Below are 25,376 nucleotides of genomic sequence, written 5' to 3'. Positions count from 1 at the left end.
CTGAGGAGACCCCACACTATGTGTCTCGGGGGGTAAACGCTAACGTTATACAAAGTTATTGTCTGTTATACTGCATTGTTATCACTCTTTAATTTAATAGTGTTTGTTGTCAGTATGCTGCTGCTGGTCATAAACGTAACGTGTTCTGTGTGGCGATCACTGTCTGCCGCTGCTGTCAGTTCAGGAGGAAGCCCCAGAAGCGTAGCGATTAACAACTGGGTCGGTTTTAAGATGACGTTTACGATGGTGTGCTTTAATTATAAAGTAAACTACAGTGTTAAAGACGACATTTCGAGTTTAAAGCTGAAATTTCCACTTTAATCACAAAATATACATTTTCACCATGTCCTTTTTAAATTTTTTTTTTCTTTTTCTTTATCCCATTGTGGCTCAAATACGACACCATACATTCTAATGGTATAGTGAAGGTGCAAAAAAAAAAAGATGGCGCAGAAGATGGTAGGTGAGACTTTTAAAATGTATCGTGTCATTACTTTTGAGGATATGTGACACTTTAATATAAAAGTAACATGCATGTATTTGTATGTCAGCATTTTGCTTTACCACATCGAACCGTTCGTCAAATATCGAAGAGCGCACATCGATCCTGGAGGATCCTAAAAGCGTAGCAAGAAATTCAGGGTTTGAATGTGGAGAGTTATGACGATATTCCAGAAGATGACATGACTGTATTTGGATTAATGTATATTACAAATATGAAGACTGGAGTCCCGGGTTCTCCCTGTGTCCGCATTGGTTTCCTCCCATAGTCCAAAGACATGCAAGTTTGGTGAATTTGTGTCGCTAAGTTGGCCTGTGTGTGTGTGTGTGTGTTTGACCTTGTGATAGGCTGATGTCCTGGCCATGGCTTGATTTCTTTGCCTTGTGCCCAGTTTCCCTGCAGCTCTCCTCTGGATAAGTCGGTTTTTAGAACAGAAGGACAGAGAGGTACACATCTTAAAATGTCGTCGCTGCGTTTTGTTGTTGTCTGTCAAACTCCAAGCAGGCTGCCAGATTTTTTATTTATTTATTTATTTATTTATTTTCCTCCTGTCTATCTCCCAAGGGTGTTCATCTTTCTGACAGGGTCTCCCATCGCAGTGGAGGACCCCCTGAAGCTCTTCTGGTCATCTCCCTAGCTTAGGCCATTCTTGCCATGGTTCTCGGTGTTGAGTAATTCCTCCTCTACATGCTTATGGTCAGTCAGTCATTCACCAACCTGCCATATCCTAACTACTGGGGCCCGGGTGGATTGGGTTTGCTGGAGCCAATCCCAGCCAGCACAGGGTGCAAGGCAGAAACAAATCCCATGGCAGGGTGCCAGCCCACCGCCGGACACACACACACACACACACACCCCCAGGGACAATTTAGGATCACCAATGCATGTAACCTGCATGTCTTTTGGACTGTGGGAGGAAACCCACTCAGACATGGGGAGAACATGCAAACTCCACACATGGAGGAACCGGGAAGCAAACCTGGGTCTCCTTACTGCGAGGTAGCAGCACTACCCACTGCGCCACCATGCCACCCTGTGTGCTTTTCGTTTCCTTTTAAATTGTCTACTGCTGCGAGTCGGGAGTGAATGGGTTTTGACCCCCTGTAGAGTTTATAGCGTGTTATGGAGTAGAAAAATGAAGATCTGAGCACACAGGGTCTTTTACTGTTTACGTCCAGTACCAAAATGGCTGAAATACTGGCAGTGTACAGTTTTAAAGATTGGGTTCTTTCGTACTTTCAGTATTGGTACTCGGTGTAACGCTGCAGTACATCCAGGGCTGTGGAGTCCGTAGATAAATCCTTCAACAGTCCGACTCCTCTGTATTTAATGTGCTAATGTATTTTCCATGTTGATTGAAGGAAGGCGACATAGAAGACGTCATTTAACCACAAAACTACTGGAAGCTAGGAAGCTGACTCTCTACTGTATTGGCCAGTTTAAACAAAAGACAAGAACCCCTGAAAACACACACACACACACACATCAGGCCACAGCACACACCGCCACCTCCATCATTACACTTGTTTACACTCAAATGAACTTGTTAAACACATTAGATCTGAAATCAAATGAAAACACACACTCCAGATTACAATATGTGAATGTCGGGTTGTATAATCGCTCAGTGGAACTTCACACTAGAAGTAACACAACTCTGCACTCGGCTTTATTCTTACATCAGATGAGTACTTCATTAGGACTATTGTTTGTGAAATGGGACATTTGAACTTGCTGTATTTTTATTTTCATTACAATTTAAATTTATTAGGACCTCGGAGTTTGGTACCTGGAGTCAGGGTCGGCAAAAATGTACCAACATTGTCTCAGTCTCCTCGACTCCGACTCCACAGCCCTGAGTACAACCCTCCATGCTGTGATGGGGTCACTTAATGCCTGGGTAGGTTTTAGACATCCTTGAACAAGGGGCTGCCTTGTAGTCCATCATGACAGACAGACAGACATCAAAACTGAGCCACTCTGTCTGAAAGATACAAGTTATCAGCACTGTGACATGCTGGAAGCCTACGGATTTTGAGCAAAACCACCCGATTTAGACTTTGCTTTATAGAATTTTTTTTTTTTTTTGGTTATAAACAGAAACATCTGTTTCCCAGCTGCAGTAATTGGAGAGGGGGAAATGTAAATATTTTGAGCAGATATAATCTGTAGAATGAAGTGAAATAATGGCCTGTGATATCTTAAGGCATTTTGTAGGGAAAGCCCGTGTGCTGAGCACTTAGTCATATGAAAAAGTCTGGGAAGTCCTCTTAATTCTTTGGATTTTTGTTTCTCATTGGCTGAGCTGTCAAAGTAGCAACTTCCTTTTAATATCTGACATGCCTTATGGACACAGTAGGATTTCAGCAGTGACGTTAAGTTTATTGGATTAACTGAAAATATGCAATATGCATCATAACAAAATTAGACAGGGGCACAAATGTGGGCACCACAACAGAGATATGACATCAGTACTTAGCTGAGCCTCCTTTTGCTCCTTTGATCCTCCAGACGCTGTCCTCCTATAGCCTGTGATGAGTGTCTGGATTCTGATGGAGGTATTTCTGTCCATTCTTCATACAAAATCTCTCCAGTTCAGTTCAATTTGATGGACAGCCTGCTTCAAATCATCCCATAGATTTTCGATGATATTCAAGTCAGGGGACTGTGACGGCCATTCCAGAACATTGTACTTCTCCCTCTGCATGAATGCCTTTGTAGATTTTGAACTGTGTTTTGGGTCATTGTCTTGTTGGAATATCCAACCCCTGCTTAAGTAACTTCAACTTTGTGACTGATGCTTGAACATTATCCTGAAGAATTTGTTGATATTGGGTTGAATTCATGCGATCCTCGACTTTAACAAGGGCCCCAGTCCCTGAACTGGCCACACAGCCCCACAGCATGATGGACCCTCCACCAAATTTGACAGGAGGTAGCAGGTGTTTTTCTTGGAATGCGGTGTTCTTCTTCTGCCATGCAAAGCGCTTTTTGTTCTGACCTGATAACTCGACTTTTGTCTCATCAGTCCAAAGCACTTTGTTCCAAAATGAATCTGGTTTGTCTAAATGAGCATTTGATACAACAAGCGACTCTGTTTGTGACAGAGTCTTTCTCATCACCCTGCCATACAGATGTTCTGAATTGTAGAACGATGTCCAGATACACCATCTGCAGTGAGATGTTCTTGCAGGTCTTTGGAGGTGATCTGTGGGTTGTCGTTCACCATTCTCACAATCCTGCCTCTTCATATGCCTTTCCTGTATTTTTCTTGGCCTGCCAGACCTGCTGGGTTGGTTTAACATCAACTGTGCCTGTGGCCTTCCATTTCCTGATTCCATTCCTTACAGTTGACAGTTTAAACCTCTGAGATGGCTTTTTGTAGCCTTCCCCTAAACCAGGAGACTCAACAATCTTTGTTTTTCCGATCTTTTCAGAGTTGCTTTGAGAATCCCATGCTGTCTGTCACTCTTCAGAGGAGAGTCAAAGGGAAGGAAGCACAACTTGCAATTGACCACCTTAAATACCTTTGACCACTCATGACTGGACACTCCTATCTATGAAGTTCAAGGCTTCACAAGCTCATCAAGTAATCAGCATTGAGCAGTGACAGGCATTCAAATCAGCACAATGACAAGGGGACCAACATTTGTGCACAGCCAGTTTTTCACATTTGATTTAATTTCATACGACTAAATACTGCGTCATTAAAAATCTTTGTTCACAAAACACCACAGTACTTTGACTCTCCTTTCAGCAACAAAGACAACAGTGGTATGTCTTTCATTTCCTAGGAACATCAATTATTGTGCAGGCTGAGAGGGGTTCACAAACTTTTTCATATGACTGTATTAATAAAAATCTTTCCTGCATGCATTGTTGGAATAAAGAACATTTAAACCAAAACTGAGTGCCTTTATGAACAACGCTGCACATCCTCTCTCTAACACTGAAGACTTTCAGCCATTGAATTCAGTAGAAGTGGCTCAAGAAACACGACGGGTGTCCTTTTATATCCCAACTGCAATAAGTCTTTTATAGTGCTTCACTGGGACTGCCAAGGCTGAAGTTTTTCTTCTTTAATAGTCATTTCTGTGTGTGTGTGCGGCAAATGATGAGCTCAAAATGCTTTACATGATGAAGAAAGAGGAAAAAAGACAAAATAAGTAAATAGAATTAGGAAACAGTAATTAACATAGAAATAAAAGGTAAGGTTCAACAGCCAGGGAGGACAGAAAACGGGTTTGGGGGAATCTGCACGGGTTCCGAGGCTAGAAGACCTCTAGCCGCATTTCGTCCTGAGGACACACAAAGTTCTACTTTATTTTCTAATAAAGTTGTATTGAGTCCTATGTAGGGCTGCAGAAAGTACATGGATGCAGGTTGTGTATTTTTCTTTTTGTCTTTACCACCTGATCCACGTCCTGTGTGGCTCTCTGTGATGTTTGAATGACGGTGGGTGCCCCAATCTGCCACACAACCCCCTGTGTTTTTATATATATATATATATATATCTATATATATATATATATATATATACACACACAGGTAGTCCTCAGGTTACGGACATCCAACCTACGACTTACAAATGGGCCGCAGCTGAGACGCATGCGCTTCAATCAATCAATCAACATTTATTTATATAGCACATTTTCATACAAAAAAAATGTAGCTCAAAGTGCTTTACTAAATGAATAGAAAAATAGAAGACGCAATAAAAAATAAACATAAGTCAACATTAATTAACATAGAATAAGTAAGGTCCGATGGCCAGGGTGGACAGAAAACTTCAGCTTCAGTAACTGCCGCTCTGTCATCTTAGGCCTGGGGACGCTGCAAGTGGTGGCTGGAGGGGGGCGATTTCGCTGCTCGTGCAGTGTAGTGTCCCTCGGGCGGCTCCTGGTGATAAGCAGTTTCAATGCCCACCATACATAGCTGCCCTGTTTGTTCTCGGTCGGCTGTTGGTAATGCTGCAAGCAGTTACCCGGTTGTGGCTGAATGGGGCGGCAGGGGGTAGCATTGTAGTGTGCATCGGATGGCTGCCTATTGAATGGGGGCGATTCACTACCCGCCTTTGGCTGCATAGTGTTCGTTCTTGGTGGGCGGACGCTGCAGGCAGCATACTGTCATGGAGGTGACTGTGTGGTGGGCTGGTGGTGACTACCCCTTGCCGCCCCCAGCCATTTCAATAGCAAGTCTGCTTGTACTGTTATGCACATAGCAGGAAGTTGTCTCATGTCAGTACACCAGACGTGTTGATGATGGGTGCCTTCCTGCTGTGATAGCGTGTGCAGTGCTGTGCCGAAGAGCTCATCTTAACCTTTTGGTCTTCACCTTCAAGAATGTCTCTGAAACACAAATCTGATGCAAGTGCTGGTGATACAGTAAAGAAGAGAAAACCCACCACCACTGAAAATAAAGTAGAAATAATAAGGTCAGAGAGGTGACACTCCATCATTCATTGGCAGAGCACTTGGTTACAGTCAGTCAACAATAGCATTTATTAAAATAATGTACCTGTTCCGACTTGCGTACAAATTCAACTTGAGTACAAACCTACAGTCCTTATCTCGTACGTAACCTGGGGACTATGGATGGATTGGATGAGGGGACTAGACTTCTGTTAGGTGACTGTGGTCAGGTTTGCCAAAGCTGATCTGTGAAATCCCAGCCAGTCCTACAAAATGTCCATTTTAAACAATCAAATTGTCACCCAAACTCGCCTTTCTTACCCCAAGCTGCTAACCTTCATTACAGTCACTCCTCTGATTTGGGTAGTTGGTCTTTATTTGCATGAGTAGGCGGGGCCAAAGAGTTACATTTTGAGAGGATTTTTTCCCAAATAGCGAAGGTGTGAGGTTTACAACTCCCAGAAGGAAGCCTTAAAATGGCTTTCTTTAAAATTATCTTTACAAAGTTTTTTGATCAGAGTCCATTTGACTAATTGTGTTGCATTTTTTTTTTTTCTTTTTTTCTATCAGGTGAAGCAATACAACGGAGTGAAGGGCTGTGTCCAGGGGCATCTGCAAAAAAGTTAACTGGTTATTTCCACCTTGAAAAGGAAAGCAGGTAAGAGACGCTCCATTTCGGCTGCATAGCTTTCCTAATGTGTCACCGAAGTGCCCCATCTGTTAATGTTTTTCTTCAGCATTATAATAACCTTTACCTTTATTTTCTTTTATCGGAAAGATGCAACATGTCTAAACTTGAGCAATACAGTTACAGATGTTATGGTGAAATGAAACACATTTTGTTCAAACGGGACTTAATCATTAAGAAAAATGCTACCAAATATGCAAATATATTTAACAGTTTAATGATTGATTTATTATGCTGCGGTTGGCTGGCACCCTGCCCAGGGTTTGTTACCTGCGTTGTGCCCTGTTTTGGCTGGGATTGACTCCAGTAGACCCTGTGTTAGGATATAGTGGGTTGGATAATGGATGGATGGATGGATGATTTATTATAAATTGCAGTCATAATAATTATAGTTGCAGTGCCACAGGCTTTAACCTTCTTATTTTCTCACAGATAAGAAGCCATCAATTGTTTTAGACTCTGGTTATCTTCCGATACCTTCTAATACATTTTTTTTTTCTGTTTTTGAAAATAATTTGTTCTTCCATTATTGTTTTATCATGTAAAGTCCTATCGTGTGTCTCTTTTCCCCTTTTATGCTCTTTATTGTGTAGGCTTTAGTAAATATCTAAAATCCCATACGCTTTGCACTCTGTCATCAGGTCCTTTAGCACTTCCTCCTCATTTCCCTTCTATATCTGTAAACTCACACAATTAGAGTAAAGAAACAGGCAGAAGTCGCACCTTTAATTGTGCATTATTGATTAAAATGTCCAAAAAATTTAAGGCGGTAGAGTCGTCCTCTTCTTTGTTAGGGGTTGCCACAGCAGATCACCCCCATCACCTGCATGTCCTCTCTCACCACATCCATAAACCTTCTCTAAGGCCTTCCTCTTCTCATCTTGCCTGGCAGCTCTATCCTTAGTACCCTTCTCTCAGTATACCCAGCATTTCTCCTCTGCACATGTCCAAACCATCACAATCTCGCCTCTCTGACTTTTTCTTCCAACTGTCCCACCTGAGCTGACCCTCTAATGTCCTCCTTTCTAATCCTGTTCATCCTCGTCACACCCAATTCCAGTCTTAGCATCTTTAACTCTGCCACCTCTAGCTCTGTCTACTGCTTTCTGGTCAGTGCCATCATCTCCCGCCTGATACCCGTCTGACACAAATCACTCCTGACACTCTTTCTTCACCCTGCCTGCACTCTCTTCTTCACTTCTGTTACTCTGTACTGTTGATCCCAAGTATTTAAACTCATCCACCTTCGCCAGCTCTACTCCCAGCATCCTCGCCATTCCAGTGACCTCCCTCTCATTCACACACATGTATTCTGTCTTGGTGGTCCTACTGACCTTCACTCCTCTCCTCTCTAGAGCAGATCTCCACCACTCCAGGGTCTCCTCATCCTACTCTGTAGTTCCCAGGAGTTCCTAGTTCCATCAAGGATTACATTCAAGATTCTGCTTCTCCCCATTCAAAGCCCTCCATGACCTTTGCCCCCCTCTACCTCACTCGGCTCCGAGCTCCATGCTCTCCTTGTCACTCTCTCAGGTCCTCCTTACTGTCCCACACACCAGAGTCTCGACCCTAGCAGGTAGCTCCTTCAGTGTTATGGCCCTTCTTCAGTCTCTGAGTTTGCTCCTCTCATTTATGCACATGTATTCTGTGCCGGTGGTCCTGCTAACCTTCATTCCTCTCCTCATTCAAGAGCAGATCTCTACCTCTCCTGGGTCTCCTCATCTTGCTCCCTACTCTCACTACAGATCACAATGTCATCAGCAAACATCACAGTCCACGGGGACTCTTGTCTAATCTAATCTTACAATGTGAATATTGGCCCACCATTCCCTTATAGCTCAAGGACCAGCATGTCTTGTGTTTTGTCCATTGGCCACTCTCAGCTTGTCTTCAGTCTGGCTTGTTTTTCTACCACATGGCCTTTAAATGGAGTAATGAAAGTGTCTCAGCATGGCTGTAGAGTAGGAGTTGTCTTCATAATGATCTTCTCTTCATGGCCAGATGGTGAGACTTAAAGGCAAGGCGACCATCTTTATACCATTCTTACTACAAAACACAAACCAGTGTGTTGCTGTAGTACAGAATGGCCTCCGCTCCAAAACCAGTCATAAACATCCATACTTTAGATCAGAGGTCTCCCCTGAGAGCTACTTTTACGAAATGAAAATGGCAGAGAGCTCCTCAGGTTTTCTAACGTTTATTCTCATAGTTTATTTCAACCCAAACAAAATGAATAAGCTCTGAACAGTTACAAAATGTTGGTGTCCACAATTCACATTTTGCATTAAAACATCATAAAACATATTTAGTTCACCTGCACGTGCACTTTGTACATCTGTATGCATTTTCTAGTGTCTCTCACACTATTGAGTGCTGTCACAACAAAACAATGCAATTCCAAATCCACAGATCTGACTTCTTCATTTGTCATTTTGTCAATTGTCACTGTGTCACTTTATTCACAGGTCTAGTTGCATGTGTTTTTTTTTAGTTAGATGACTGGCACTGAGGTCTATGGTGGAGTGGAGCCCCATCGGTTCACTCTTATGGAGTCATTTCAATATTCATCTGTCAGTCTTGATCTGAACTTTGACTTCATGACATTCACGTCAGACTCACTGAGGTATGGAGACCCAAACAAAGCAGACATTTTCAGAGCTGCTTGGTGAAGATTCTTATAGTTGTATGGTTCTAAGCTCCAGAAGTGCTGTTGAGACTTTAACTGTACATTATTTTGAAGGTTTATTAATATATAATATAATAAAATCCTCTGTCTGTCTGTCCACTTTTCACGAGAGAACTACTTAACGGATTTAGATTGGGTTTTTTTTTCTCTAATTTGCTTGATCGTTCCGGTTGATTTTGCATCTTCTCTCATTTCGTTATGTATCAGCGTTCACTTGCCTTACTGATTTATTTGCGTGAATCCGAGAGACGTGCAGCGGGCCGAGGGCAGGGTCTTCCTCACTCACTCGTCGGCTTCAGGGCGTGTGCCTTAACTCCGCTTAGCTCGTGAACGAGAGAACAACTGAATTCAACTTTGTTTGATATTTAAAATAAAAGTGTTACTTAGGTTTTGATGAGTTTCAGTCCGGATATTCTCTTAAGTGTACGCCACGTTGAAAAGAGAGATTGCAGTTCAGATTGTGGATCGTAATTTTTGTGTTAAAAGGATCGGGATATGAGTTTTTTGGAAAGATTGCCCACCCCTAATTTGACTAATCCAAGTTTTCAAATTTATGTAGGATTCATTAACCCTTTGGCGAGTGACTTGGAAAGGGGTGGCAAGCTACCGATCGCTCGCGAGCGACTTGTTGGAGACACCTGCTTTAGACCAATAGAATTTGTTTAACTTTTTACCAATAAAATTGCACCTCATCCCCTTCAAATCGCTATGTTTAGTCCATATATGACCTTCCTGTAGTTAATGGCCTATAGGCTCTTAACTCCAAACATGGCCACCCTTGCCAAGCTGGCCTGATGCGCCATTTCCCTCACCATAAATTGCTCTTCCTGAGTCCGTCATAAAGACTGGTGGGGTTGGTTAGGTAAACATCAAAGCACTGCTGTTCTCCTGAAACAGTAATATATCTAATATTATGTTTGCTTTGTCTAGTTTACAAATAAAGACCTAAAACTTATGTGTCAACTTATATGCTAGGTATCAGTCCACCACACGCGTTTACAAAATGTGGTCAGTCAGCAGTAGAGCTACCACACAAATCCTTTCTGTACTGCAGGTGTCCCACCCGTGTATCTGTTTTGGATACTCCTTTACGCTTTTTTTGGATGGGCCATGTAGTCGGCTGTAATCGTTTTGATTCTTCCTACGGCGTCCAATTTTCTCAATAATTGGGTAGGAATGTCTGTGACGGACAGGTCATTGGTTGAATGATCTGAAACTTTATAGACCATTCAGAGGTTTTAAACTTTAAATGAAAGGGGTTATGTGACATACAAAAAATGATTTTTACTTCGGCGTCAAGCCGATGGTGTATCGATGTCATAGATGCACACCTCTTCAAAAATGCGTCATGTTCACACGAACTTTACACAGACCCCTATGACTCTAATTTGGACAGTTTTGCAACTACATATTTTCTCAAACACGTTTCGCCAGCTTCTAAACTGGAAGATGAAAAGGATGTACTAAAAAGTGGAGGGAAAGAAAAATGTGACGCACAAATGCGTTGCCTACTGGAAAAAAAAATGTGTAGCAAGATGAGCGGTGATCCTGGTGGGCAAAAACTGATAACAAACAAGACAAGCAACTGATCCATTAAAATGCAGGCAGATTATAGCCACTAACGTTTAGGCCAGTGTTTCTCTGCCTCGGTTCTGGGGACCCCCTGTGGCTGCAGGTTTTTGTTCCAACCAGATTCCTAATCAGTGACAGCACCAGGTAGCACTGATGTCATTTAATTAGCTGGGATTATTTTTCTCTTGTTCTGCATTCAGAAAAGCACAGCAACATGATTTTTACATTTATATGACATTTAGAAATATTTCTGCTTTTACTATAGATATAAATGCTTGTTTTCATTATATTTTGCCCTTTCTCTGTGCAGTTTTTCCCCTTCGTTGTATCTTATTAATAACAATTAAAAATGAGCAGAGCAGATACGCTGGCAAACACGGAATAATCAAAGGCTGCAACTACTTTAGCATCAGACCCACTAATTAGTAAATAATGAATTAATTAAACAATTCGAACACCTGGAAAAGTAGAATGAAAATGTATTCTTCCCATATAACTGCTTGGTACATTTTTTAGGCCTGTGTCTGTGGCGCAGAACGACGCAGAAGTTTAAACTTCTTTTGATGGCGTTGGGTGTTCATATAGCTGTGCCCTGGGCTTGATGCAGAAGTATAAATCATCCCTTTACTATTGTAGGCTGGAAAGAGGCGGCTTCATTGGCTGAAGGGGCGTGGATATGCAAATACACATTATTAGTCTTCATAAAAGTGGACGCAATTTCAAGAAAAATAGCCCACAATGAAGTGTTACGCCCAAGGCAATGGCAAGATATAAAAAAGAAATGGCCCAAATGACTGTTAAATCTCCCAATCTGCCAACTATGGCCTGCAGCCTGATCGGTGTATCGCACACCAAAGCTCTTCCCGTTCAGTCTTTGTGTATTTGTAGCTCTGCGGTACTCAGACACACGCCGAGTGCCCGTGGTTTCTTGGTTTTCTTTTTCATCTCTCTTTTCAGTAACTCGCAATCCTTTAAAAAAATGATTTCCCGCTCGCTGTCAGACAAGTTGGAATTCCTTCATGACTTTTCAAAGGGGTGCCCTTCCGCTGGTTTTGGATTTGGCCATTTGTGTTATGAGATACCAGCTTTTTTTTTTAAATTTTATTACAATCCATACAAAGCAATCAAGTTTTTACAAAAAGAAAAATTGAGTTAAGAACAGATCGATCCCCACCCCTAAGAGAGAGAGAGAGCAAGCCGAACGGCATTAAATTTAAGGCTTGTAAACATACCTAAATGAATAAATTCTCTGTGTTTTATGAACTTATTTTAAAATATTACTGATTAGATCCTGCCATGTTTTGAAAAAAGTCTGTACGGAATGAGATGCCAGCTTTTAATGTGGGCGAGTGATCCCCAGCTTGTCAGCATTGTTACGTTCTTTTTGCAGTTTGTCATTTGCACGTGTGGTGAGAAGCCAAGCCGCAATGAAACACAATGAAGTGCATTTTTCTTTTTCTCTAACCGTCCCCTCCTAGTGTAGAAGGCTTTCTGCAATACATGGGTAGAAATTCACCTTCCATAAGCATCTCTGCATCAGTCACACAATCCGTGCACAAGCGATGGTGCTGGAAATTGGCAGCGTTTTGAAATGACAATTAGGATGGTGTAATTTGCTTAAGTGTCAGATATTTCAATTTAAAAATGGAAATATTAGAATATTTTTGAACCTTGGTTGTTAATTCTTGGCATTTATACATTTACTTCTGTACATGTCTGGTACTCTGACAACTGGCATTTATTTTAAATTTTATTAATTTTATTGCAATCGTTCCATACAAATCAATCAATTTTTACAAAAAGTAAAATTAAATTTAAAAACAAGTCGACCCCCACCCCTGAGAGAGAGAGAGAGAGCAAGGCAAACGGCATAAAATGTAAGGCTTGTAAACACATCTAAATTAATAAGTTTGATAAGCCAATAGAGATGAATGCAGAAGACAAAGAAATACGGAAATAATTGCTTCCTCTGTGCTTTAAGAGCTTATTTTTAAATATTACTGATTTAGATCCTGCCATGTTTTGAAAAACGTCTGTACGGATCCTCTAATTGAGTGTTTGATTTTTTCCAATTTCAAATAGTTTAACACATCAGTTTCCCACTGACTTAAAAGAGGAGAGTTTGGGTTCTTCCAGTTTTTAGCAGAATAAGTCTGCGTGCCAACAGTGTAGTGAATGCAATCACAGTTTGTTTGTCTTTCTCCACTTTAAACCCATCTGGAAGACCACCAAACACAGCTGTTAATGGGTTAGGAGGGATTGTGAGTCCAAGGCTGTCTGAGAGGTAATTAAAACTTTTGGTCCAGAATGATGTTAATTTGGTGCAGGCCCAGAACATGTGACCCAGTGAGGCTGAGACTTGGTTGCAGCGTTCGCAGGTTGGCTCCTGCCCTGGAAACATTTTGGAGAGTTTTTGTCGAGACAGATGTGCTCGATATATAATTTTGAGTTGTATAATTGTATGCTTTGCACATATGGAGCTCGAGTGAATTCTCTGCATTGCTACTTTCCACTCCTTTTCTGATCTATTAATTGAGAGATCTTTTTCCCAGTGTCCTCTTGGATCTTTGAAAGGGAGGGACTGTAAAACAATTTTATATATTGTAGAGATGGTGTCTGAGTCCTTGAGATTGAGCAATATTTTTTCCAGCATGGATGGGGGTGCGAGATGAGGAAAATCTGGAAGGTTCTGTTTAACAAAGTTCCTGATTTGAAGATAGTGAAAGAAATGTGTAGCTGGAATGTTAAATTTGGAATGTAATTGTTCATAGGATGCAAAGACGTTGTCTATATAAAGATCTCTAAGCAAGTTAATTCCAAATTTTTTCCAGATATTAAAAACTGCATATGTTTGTGAAGGTTGAAAGAGGTGGTTCTCTTGCAGAGGTGCCACAGATAGAAGCTTCTCCGTCTTAAAATGCTTTCTACATTGGTTCCAGATTCTAAGTGAGTGGAGCACAATTGGGTTATTAGTGTATTGCCGATAACTTGCGTTTATTGGAGCACAGAGCAAGGAATACAAAGAAGTACTGCAGGATTTTACTTCTATTGCGGACCAAGCCTGAGTATGTTCTTCTATTTGTGTCCAGGTTCTTATCGCCTGTATATTTGCTGCCCAGTAAGTAATAAAACTGGAAGTTAGGTAAAGCCATGCTGCCTTCTGCCATTTGTCTTTATAGGGTCGCTCTTTGGATACGTGGATGTTTTGAGTTCCAAATAAATGAGGTTATTGTTGAATCTAATTGGTTAAAAAATGATTTATTAATATATATTGGGATGTTTTGAAATAAAAAAGGCGCTTAGGAAGAATATTCATCTTTAAAAGTGTTAATTTTTCCAGCTAGAGTGAGATGAAGGGTTGACCATCTATACAAGTCTTGCTTAATTTTTTCCATGCAGACGACAAATTTTTTTTGATAAAGAGCTTTATGTTTACTTGTGATGTTTACCCCAAGGTATTTAAACTGCTCTGCAATGATAAAAGGTAGGGTGTCTAATCTAACAACTGGCATTTAAATACACATCAGAATATTCTCGTTTGTCGCTCGGGGACACCCACATGACAATGTCATAAACACTTTGATTTGCGGAGGTGCCATGAAGGGGTGGTGGGGTGAAGTGAAAATTATTAATGTTGCGGAGCCCAATGCCGGCATATGTGGCTAGTAAAGGTTTTGTGTTGGCTTTTAAACGAGGGATGTTCAAAGTTTCCACACTTTCACTCTTATTTTTGAGAATTTCAAAAACAAATGCCATCACTTTTCTACAGCGTCGCCTTCCTCTACAATGCAGTTTTTCCCAGTCACATGACATTCTCGGGCACCACCAATCGCTACTCCTCCTGCCCTCACCGTTTCCAACGAAAATATAAAAGTGCGGAAACTGTCTCTCGTAGCTCGATTTCCTGACAAGAACCACGAGGAACAAGGGCCAGTTAGGACGACTGCGATAAAGTCGGTCGGACGGCTTTAAAATAAAATTTACAAATAAATTTAAAAAAATCGAAAGTCGGTTAAGATTTCACATAACGAATTAGGTCTTTGAGCCTAATCAAAAACAATTTATTTCTTGCGTAGCGCAGCATCACACAAGGAATGCCACAATGGGCTTTCATAGCCCCCTAGCCTTGACTCTCTAAAAAATAGATGAGGAACAACACTGAAAGAAAACTCCATTTTATCGGGGATGGAAGAAATCTTGGTAGCGGCCCTCTTCTATATAGATTTGGTGTGTTAATGGGGGTCAAAAAATGGGGGTCAATGCACCAAAAAAATCTGATCTTCGTGAATCTGTAGTTTGCTGTTCATAGTCAAAAACTGGTGATAATACAACAACAACATTTATTTATACAGTAATCCTTCCTCGATCGCGGGGGTTGCGTTCCAGACCCCCCTGCGATAGGTGAAAATCCGCGAATTAGAAACCATATGATTGTATGGTTATTTTTATATATTTTAAGCCCTTATAAACTCTCCCACACTGTTAACGTTATTAGAGTCCTCTAGACATGAAATAACACCCTTTAGTCAAAAGTTTCAACTGTGCTCCATGACAAGACAGAGATGGCAGTTCTTTCTCACAATTAAAAGAATGCAAACATCTCTTCAAAGGAGTGCGCGTGTCAGGAGCAGAGAATGTCAGAGAGAGAGAGAGAAAAGCAAACAGTCAAAAAATCAATACATGCTTTTAAGTATGCCGATGTACCGCGATAAAGCGGCATTTTGTAGAAGAGCGTTCGTTCGTATCCTCTGTGGAAACGGCCCCTCTGCTCACACCCCCTCTGTCAGGCGCAGAGAATGTCAGAGAGGGTGAGAGAGAACGAGAAAAGCAAACAATCGAGCACCGCGCGGGAAGCATATCGTATATCATTGAGGAGTTTTAGTTTATATGTAATACATGCTCTGATTGGGTAGCTTCTAAGCCATCCGCCAATAGCGTCCCTTGTATGAAATCAACTGGGCAAACAATCTGAGGAAGCACGTACCATAAATGAAATGACCCATTGTCCGCAGAAATCCGCGAACCAGCGAAAAGTCCATGATATATATTTAGATTTGCTTACATTTAAAATCCGCGATAGAGTGAAGAATATAGCGAGGGATTACTGTATAGCACATTTTCATACAAAAAAATGTAGCTCAAAGTGCTTTACAAAATAAAGAATAGAAAAAAAAAGACACAGTTATTAAATAAAATAAGTCAACATTAATTAACATAGAATAAGAGTAAGGTCCGATGGCCAAGGTGGACAGAAAAAACAAAAAAAAAAAACTCCAGACGGCTGGAGGAAAAAAATAAAATCTGCTGGGATTCCAGACCATTAGACTGCCCAATCCTCTCTGGGCAAACTGAGTTGCATTTATAGAGCGTCTTTTTATAAACCCAACGTTGCTTTACATACAGAGTAAAAAAACACAGAAGACAAAAGTTTGTCAAAGAAGAAAGTCTTGAGTTGAGATTTAAAGGAGGCAAGAGAGCAACAAACTCGGAGAGGCTGAAGAGGGGCCCACAACACTGAAGGAGCTGCCTGCCAGGGTGGAGAGTCTGGTGCATGGGGACAGAAAGGAGATGAATATATGAGGACCTGAGAGAGCGACAAGGAGTTTAAGGAGTTCTGAGCTGAGTGAGGTAGATGGGGGCAAAGCTTATGTAGGACTTTGAAGGTGAGGAGCAGAATCTTGAATTTTGATGGAAGCGGTAACCAGTGAAGTTGGGAGAAAACCGGGGAGACGTGAGCCAGAATGCTTTGTGTGGCTGCGGAGTTTTAAATGTGCTGTACCCTCTGTGTAGATTTTTCAGGGAGGAAGATGAAGATGGAATACCAGCAATCAATATGAGACATCATGAAACCATGAACCAGAGTCTGAGTATCTTTGAGCGGGGAGAAGCAGAATCTCGAATGCAATCCTTGATCGAACTAGGAACTCCTGGGAACTAGGGAGCAGGTTGAGGAGACCCTGGAGAGGTGGAGATCTGCTCTAGAGAGGACAGGAATGAATGTCCGTAGGACCACCAAGACAGAATACATGTGTGTGAATGACAGGAAAGTCAGTGGAATGGTGAGGATGCAAGGAGTAGAGTTGGCGAAGGTGGATGAGTTTAAATACTTGGGATCAACAGTACAGAGTAACGGGGATTGTGGAAGAGAAGTGAAGAAGAGAGTGCAGGCAGGGTGGAGTGGCTGGAGAAGAGTGTCCGGAGTGATTTGTGACAGACGGGTATCAACAAGAGTGAAAGGGAAGGTCTACAGGACAGTAGTGAGACGAGCTATGTTATATGGACTGGAGACGGTGGCACTGACCAGAAAGCAGGAGACGGAGCTGGAGGTGGCAGAGTTAAAGATGGTAAGATTTGCATTGAGTGTGATGAAGATGGACAGGATTAGAAATGAGGACATTAGAGAGTCAGCTCAGGTTGGACGGTTGCAAGACAGTCAGAGAGGCGAGATTGTGATGGTTTGGACATGTGCAGAGGAGAGATGAGGGGTATATTGGGAGAAGGGTACTAAGGCTAGAGCTGCCAGGAAAGAGGAAAAGAGGAAGTCCTAAGAGAAGGTTTATGGATGTTGTGAGAGAGGACATGCAGGTGATGGGTGTGACAGAGAAAGATGATCCGCTGTGGCATCCCCTAATGAGCAGCTGAAAGGAGGAGGAACTGGTAACCAGTGAAGCTGGGAGAGAACAGGGGAAACGTGAGCAGAACGCTTTGTGTGGCTGGGGAGTTCTGAATGTGCTGTAGCCTCTGTGTAGATTTTGCAGGGAGGATGATGAAGAGGGAATTACATTAATCAATACGAGACGTCATAAAACAACGAACCAGTTTGGGCATCATTAAAGGACAGAAATGGACGTTGGAGGGCAATGTGACGGAGATGATCGAATGAACTTTTGGACAGAGACCTGATGTGTGGTTCAAATTTAAGTGATGAATCAAACACAATGCCAAGATTTCTGACAACAGGAGCAGGTGTGACATCAACAGAAACCGAGAAGTTGGATGCTTTATTAAGTTGGGAGTCACTTCAGTTTTATTGGCATTAAGTTTAAGAAAGTTCTTTTCCATCCATAGCTTAAGATCAGTGAGTGTGCTGGGAGAAAAGTCTGTCCTAAGATATAACTGTAAGTCATCTACAGAACAGTGGAAGTTAAGGCCATATCTGTGAGTAATCTGAGCCAAAGGGAGGATATAAAGTTGAAAAAGTAAAGGACTGAACTCTGAGGGACACCACGTGACACACAGGTGCTGTGAAGCTAAACCCGAGTGTCCCTGAATTCTCCTATTATTCTAGTAAAAGTCTGTGTGCGTCCGCATAGCCAGTCAACAGCCAGCAATGACCGTGAACACGTGTGCACACACTCACAAGGCCACTGTGGATCTTCTGACGGATTCCCAGTGCTGTTTGCCAAGTTATCTTAAACTATTTATTTAAAGGGGAAAACCTATTCCTCTTTGTCCTTCTGAAACTAATCTCTCCTCTCTTCTTCAAAAAAGATGCCAGAGCCTCTGTGATTCGGTATTGCATCCTTTTAAAGCCGGGAATGTCTGCAGGGTGCTGTGTGTCTGTTTTATTATAACTGAAGTGCAGTGCAAGGACTAAAATGGAATTGGAATACTTGCTTGATGGGTCTTGTGCCAGGAGACATGCAGGGAGTGGTAAACGTTTAGAAGTGGGGGCTTGCTGTCCTGCATCTATCAGTCACTTACTGCTATGTAACACAAACAAAGCCTTGGCTAGAATCTTGCTGGATAGCCATTAGCAATCTATGGATGTATTATTAGGTGGACTCGGTTCTAAAGTTGTGCCCAGACAGTTAGTGCCTATGCAAGGACCTTCTATAGTGGAGCTCCTTGTAAATGGTGCCATTTCTTTTCATTGGATGTAAAGTGGGTTTTTTGGACACACGAAGAAGAGATCAGATGCAATCGCAGGGCACTGCAGTTGGAATCGCCAAGTTGTGCCACTTGGAGAAAGGAAATCTCTGTATGCCAGCGGCAGTTTTGGCTGCCTGGCTTGTGATGGATGCGCCTTTTCTTTGTTTTCTCAAATGTGCGTGTTGCTATTTGTTCTGTCTTTAATCACAACCTGTCCCAGATACCCGAGTACAAAGATTAGATTTTAACTTGAAGATCACCAGAAAGAAAGAAAAAGAGAGAGAGTGAATCGCCTTTAGGCTTTTTGGAAGTCTTGAAATGCCATAATAGGTCAGACTGCAACCCAGCTTTCTAAAATCGGGGCCACCTATAAATATAAGAGCAGGTCACATCAGTAGCGGTGATTTGCGGTTATCGGGTATATTGATAATTGGAGATGAGTTGGGGGGGCGAGAATTTTTTGTTTCTTGGGGCAGAAAGAATCATCTGCACCTTAACGTCGGCAAAACCAAGGAAATGCTAATTGACTTTAGCTTCACCAAAGGGCCTCCACGTCCGGTCAGTATTCAGGGAGTGGGTGATGAAGTGATGGACTACTACAAGTGCTTCGAGGTTCGCATCAGTGACAGGCTGGACTGATCTTGTAGCACAGAGGGAGCTGTTAAAGAGTGCAGAGAAGAATCTTCTTCTTTAGGAGACTGCGGCCCTTTAGTGTGGGTAGTGACGTCCGTCCCATCTTCTACAGATCTGTGGTATGCTGGGCTGGTGACATCATTTTCAAGAGAAGACCACTGAATCAACAAGGTGATTTTAAAAGGGAATGCACTCTGGACCCCCTTGAATTATAACCCCAATTCCATGAAAGCTGGGATGCTGTATAAAGTAAAACGCAATTAAAAACCGAATGCAATGATTTGCCAATCTCATAGAGCCATATTTTTATTCATCATGAAGTTTTCCTCTCTGTCACATTAACGTTGAGGACTTCAACCACAGAATTTTTTTTTTCAGCAGAAAGCGAATCAAGAAATACGACTTGGGCCTCCTTTATGCCAGCAGCAAGTATGCCTGTATGGCGCCCTACTGCAACTGCCAAGTCAGAGTTTTTCTGTTTAGATATTCTGGTGTGTGTTCAGACCGCTCTGTGTGTTTTCTATTAGGGCTGTCAGACTATCCAAGTATTAAGTTTGAATATTTTTTAAATTAGTAAATATTCAAAGTTTGGGTGTTACATGATGGTAATGTCCATAGCAAGAGCAAATGGTAGCTGCACAGATAAAGTTGCACTGTAGCATTTTGGGTTTGCTGGAGGGCTGGCACCAGCATGCAGACAGTTAATTGGTTCCATTACTGTAATATTTAGTGTTTTCACCTCTTAAAGATGCTTAACAGGCCATTGTGTTGCTGGCTATACAGTGTTAATTGCAGTGGGGATGCCCGTTTGGCATATCACATGGGTACTTTTTTATCCATCCATCCATCCATCTTCCAACCCGCTGAATCCGAACACAGGGTCATGGGGGTCAGCTGGAGCCAATCCCAGCCAACACAGGGCACAAGGCAGGAACCAATCCCGGGCAGGGTGCCAACGCACCGCAGGACACACACAAACACACCAAGCACACACTAGACTAGGGCCAATTTAGAATCACCAATCCACCTAACCTGCATGTCTTTGGACTGCGGGAAGAAACCCACGCAGGGAGGACCCGGGAAGCGAACCCGGGTCTCCCAACTGCAGCAGCGCTACCACATTTTTATTTATTTTTTTATTTATTTATTTTTTTTTAACTTGGGGCCTCAAACTCCAGCCAGTTTTTTTTTTTTTAATTTAAAGCCGATTCTTGTTGTTAGTTAAACTTATTTAACTCCATGGCTTGTTGCTGCTCACATTCTGCCACAGCGGACATGTCCAAAATGGCCGATTTTCTCTTTTTACTTTCTTGTATACAAAGTATAGGGAAAGTATTGTAATCGTATACTAGAAAGTCAGGGAGTTCTAAAACCTCGAGAGTCATCAAATTCTTGACAATTAATTTTTGGACGAAGTATAGGGAAAATATTGGAATCATCAAAAAAAATTTGATGTTGAGATTTTGGCAAATCTTGATGTTTGTTTGTTTTAGACCTCCTTGACTTTCTAGTATACGAAGTGTAGGGAAAGGATTGGAATCGTCCAAAAATTCCATTTCGAGACTTTATTCAATGTCGACATTTTTAGACTTCACCGAGTACAAAAATTCCATTTTTGGAATTGTGTGTGTGTGTGTGTGTGTAAGCATCACAAAGTATCCCTTTCACTTCGGTCAACCAAATTTTGCATACAAGTATTAGGTGCAAAATGTATTGTTCATTCAACTTTTGGGCTATTTCCACTAACTGGATGTGATACTTTAGCTTTTATTCATGCAGCTACAGAGTCCAATTTATTCAAGCTTACTTTTATAATTGTTGTTCAATATATTATTCATTTGATTTGACTTGTTGTTGATGGTTCTTTAGTGTACATAATGTAAAAATATAATCATCGTCTTGCGGTTTACTCCTCAAATATCCATCCCCATATCTGAGTATACGAGAAAGTCGAGGGGAGACCTCTCCCGATTTATTTTCCTTTAACTTTACTCTTCTAATGCCATGCCGCGGGTTTTAGAAAGAAGCGACAAGTTTTGACGGCCATGCATGGAAAGATGATTTTGTGACAGATCTATGTTCTTGTAGCAATGCGATTTAAATGGACTGCGGATTCCAGCAGCCCCCTGAAGTACTACATAATTGGGCCGCCTCAGCGCTGCCGCAAGGGCAGCTGGGTGAAACAAGATAAGGCTTTACCATTTAAAAGGGAGCCATAAGGATTGCGATCAGTTTTTGTCTTTTTGTTTCTATGCTTCCCTCCGCAATTGGATTTTAATTACACCATCATCTCTGAATTTCTACTCTTGTCATGTGCCCGCTTTGTTTGTGTGAGTTTATCTGGGTTGGAAAGCACTTTAGTCTAGGAAGAGCCCCCAACTTCTGCAAATCTTCACTTGGGTTGGCATTATGGTTTGACAAAACTTTAAGGAGGCTGTTCACTGGAGATTTCATTTCATAACCACACCACCACCATCGTCTGCCCCACTTCTCAGTGTGGAACCAAGTCTCGGTCCAGGCTCTCATCATGTGTAGCTCCTGGCTGGTGGCACAAGCAGCCCACCTCCTTTCGAAACTCTGACTCCCTGAAGGTGTTGAAGACTCTTGTTGGGTAATGTTTTATAATCTGGGAAGCTGTGATGTCGTATGGTGGGTACGACAATGCGCTGTACCAGTGCAGGTGACCTGACCAGTAACTCGCTTGTTTTTTGTTATTTCAACTTTTCTTTTGCGGTGGTCAGTTTTGTGTGCTTTGCTCCGTCCCACTTGTCCCCAAACTGTTGTTACTCGATTTAGGTTGACCTCTTTCGTAAGTCACTTTCGATAAAAATGTCTACCAGAGCCTATGGCCCATTAAATGACTTTTACCAGAGATTTTTCTTTTTTTTTTTTTTATTATCGTATGCTTCATTTTCGTAATCAATCGCCGATGTGCTCTGGTCAAGCTGACTGTCTAATGTGACATACCAGCTTATTTGCGACTGGCAAGGAAAAAATCAAACCGGTTTGATTTTTCTCTGTAGTCGCAATGGCAGGCCTTTTAAAATGTAAAAGTTGAGAACCAGTGAGTGCAGTGACGAAAAGGCTGACCGCACTATAGCTATTGTACCACTCCAGCTTTTCTTTAACAGTACAGCGACTGCAGACTTCTCAACTGGAAGAGAAGCTCGTCTGTCTGATGTCTCACATTTTACAAGGCCGAGGTAGCTGCTAAACCAGCTGCAGCTCTTAATGCTTCATACATCGTCAAGAAGCCAGGCTATTGGTGGTCAGATAAAGGAATGAGCGCGGTTGTGCTGGAAGATGGGCACTCGGTCAGTAAACGTGACGTGGGCTGTGACTTCCAGATGTGTAATTTGACATGGTGCAACAACGAGATCCGCGACTGTGGACGTCGAATCTGACATGCCACGTAATGTGACATCAGCTCACGCAAAACAAGTGTAAATGTAAATCTGCAAAACTCGAATCTGTTGCGAGCGTTTTATTTTTTTTTGCTTCTCGTCGTATCCTGTGTTAGGACATTATCGCCGTTGGGGTTATGTTTTCGTTATTCTTCATCATTGCTTTACTGAACTGCCGATGTGGTTGGTGTGTGCCGAGGCAAGGCTGTTGGAGTTCCTGGCATCCCTGAATTAAAAAATCTCTTATTGTTTTAGTACGAGTACAGCCGCTATGTTCTTATTTGTCTCACATACTATGGCCAGAGTTTTAGTTTGTTTGTCTGAGGCAAGCACGTTTTTCAGAATGTGGAAGGCGTATCGAGCTCTATTTATATATTTATTTATTGTTTTGAAGTTACGTAAAAGTTGTATCTTGCGGCAGGGGATGGAATGAAGGGATGCCGGTTCAGAAATGTCACTTTAAATAAATGTTTTCTGATCTGTCGAATGTTGGGACAGGCCTGAGGGAGAAGGTTCTGGTAATTGTTTTTGTCAAGTCTCTCTCTGTCAGGACTTCTTTTGAATTCCTTTAAATCTCCACCCTTTTCTTCTTGGTGTAACACAGTACGTTCTTAATAGTTTGTTTTGTTCTTGTTCTCCGAGTCAGCCTGTGCTCTGTGTTCATTGTGTGTTAATCACAGATTTGCATTTTTAAGTGTTATTTCAACTCTCTAACTGATTCCAATGAGCCCTGCCGGCTCGCATCTTGGTATTCCTTTGAAATTGTAGATCCAAAACAGGAAATGACTGGGCACCAGCTTGTAATCTTTTAACTAAACAGACATTTCCTGTTCTACTTGTATTCTTAGTTTTCTGCTATCTAACCTTCTTTGAGAGTGATGTCTAAATACTGCGCCGTTTGTCAGAGTCTCTGGGAGCGATGTGCCTTGTGAAGGTGCCAGGTCTCGTCGTTTTTGGCGCTCACTTATTAACAGTAGTCCTCTGTCTCTTTGTTTCTCTTACTAATGCGCTTTCTCTTTAACTCACTGGCTGACGCTCTCTTTGAGAGTGTGGGAAAGCAGGGCTGCGCTTCACTTTTCTGTTGGTGGTCTCCTTGAATCCTGTTGCCTCTCGCACTTCTCTTGCCGGCAGCGTGCACTTCTGACGCGTGTTGTTTTTTTGTAGGTGAAAGCGAGAGTGGAGTGAAGCGAGATGGCAGCAGTGTCCATGCAGAACACGGCCCCCAAGAATCAAATGCATCCCTGGAACGTTGCAGTGGAGAAGAGGAAAGCCTGGGCTCGCAGCAGAGATTCCTGGCAGGCATCTGGGACAGAAGATGTGCCTGCGAACATGGAGAGCAATCCCGGCAATCTTCCTGAGGAAAAGCTGCCTTTTGCTGAGGATCCAGGTACAATTTTCTCTCCGTCTCTCTATCCATCATCCTGACCTGCTGTGGTTTTTTTTTTTTATATACTTGATGGCTTAAACTGATTCATTACAGTACTGATATTACATTTTCTTAATTAAGCATTAACAAGACCTCCACTTATCACAACCAGACGCCAACAGCTCTGTCAGTGGCAGCTTTGTACACATGCTGATGGATATTAGAACTTTTTGTTTTGTTTTTAAACTTTTTTTGTTTGGTGACTACTCTCTAACTTGGTGGGGTTTTTTTTTGCTGCAGGAGGAATGCCCAATGAGAAAATTGCAATATGGCTTAAAGACTGCAGGTAGGTTTTATAATTGGAATTAAAAAATTTGTTCTAAGAAAAAAATGTACGTACATTGGATTGATGGGGCAGTTTAATTATTTCGCCTACAATAAGAACTTTAAACATACCGACTGTTTGTCTGTCTGTCTTTATGTTCTCCCCTGCGCCCCTTTAAAACAAGAAAAGCTTCTTTCATGTCTGACCCTCCGATTGTGGTGTGCTCTCTTTGAGCCGACTTCTGAATGGTGCCAGTTCTGTCTGCTTTTTGGTTTTCTTTAAAAATTGCCTTATACCAGAGGTGTGTGTTGTACCTTATAAGCTTTGTTGGGTATCCAAAATGTTCAGTGGGTACGTATGTGTATTTGTCTATAAAAGCCTTAGCTTAAATATACTGTATACTGTCTCTATACAGTATATGTAGTGTGTTTGTAGGTGTATGCATATACATTTATTATATAGTGCTTTTACTTCCTGTCTTAAGAATATTTTGGTATTTGTGTATATACACAGAGAGAGAGATCTCTCTCTCTATTATATCTCTCTCTCTCTTATCATTATATACTCTCTTTCTCATCTGTCTTTTTATATAGTCTCTCTCTCTCTCTCATCTATCTATAGGGTGGTCCAGATCTAATTATGCAATTTTCATTACACTATAACTTTAAGTTTATTACATAGAAAATCACCCGAAAAATCCTGGACCATCGAGAAATGTGCAAACTGACAACATGAAGAATCGTCTTCTCGCCGAACTGGAATCGTCCCCGCATAAATCAAAGTCATAAAGATGATCTGGATCTGCATAATTAGATCTGGACCACCCTGTATATAGAAAGAGATAGATATATCGATGGATATATGAACAGATATAATGGGAGAGAGAGAGAGATGATAGATTATTTTATTATATACTG

At 41.8% G+C, this 25,376-nt stretch overlaps 1 protein-coding gene across 5 annotated transcripts in view; it reads left to right on the top strand.

Annotated features, from left to right (window-relative positions):
* Window positions 1-25,376, top strand: part of itprid2 (ITPR interacting domain containing 2) — a 285,322-nt gene that overhangs the window by 90,972 nt on the left and 168,974 nt on the right. For 3 of the 5 annotated variants that reach the window (XM_039757742.1, XM_039757743.1, XM_039757747.1), the window contains exons 2-4: window positions 6,484-6,571; window positions 23,933-24,155; window positions 24,435-24,480. In XM_039757742.1, the coding sequence (XP_039613676.1) occupies window positions 23,960-24,155; window positions 24,435-24,480 (242 nt within the window). In that variant the 5' untranslated portion in view covers window positions 6,484-6,571; window positions 23,933-23,959. Of the gene's footprint in view, window positions 1-6,483; window positions 6,572-23,450; window positions 23,703-23,726; window positions 24,156-24,434; window positions 24,481-25,376 lie in introns of those variants that run through there. The other 2 variants (XM_039757744.1, XM_039757745.1) reach the window with 2 other exon arrangements.

This window comes from Polypterus senegalus, chromosome 6 (genome assembly GCF_016835505.1).
Source record: "Polypterus senegalus isolate Bchr_013 chromosome 6, ASM1683550v1, whole genome shotgun sequence".
Lineage (NCBI taxonomy): Eukaryota > Metazoa > Chordata > Cladistia > Polypteriformes > Polypteridae > Polypterus > Polypterus senegalus.
This window is presented reverse-complemented; position numbering and strand designations above follow the sequence as displayed.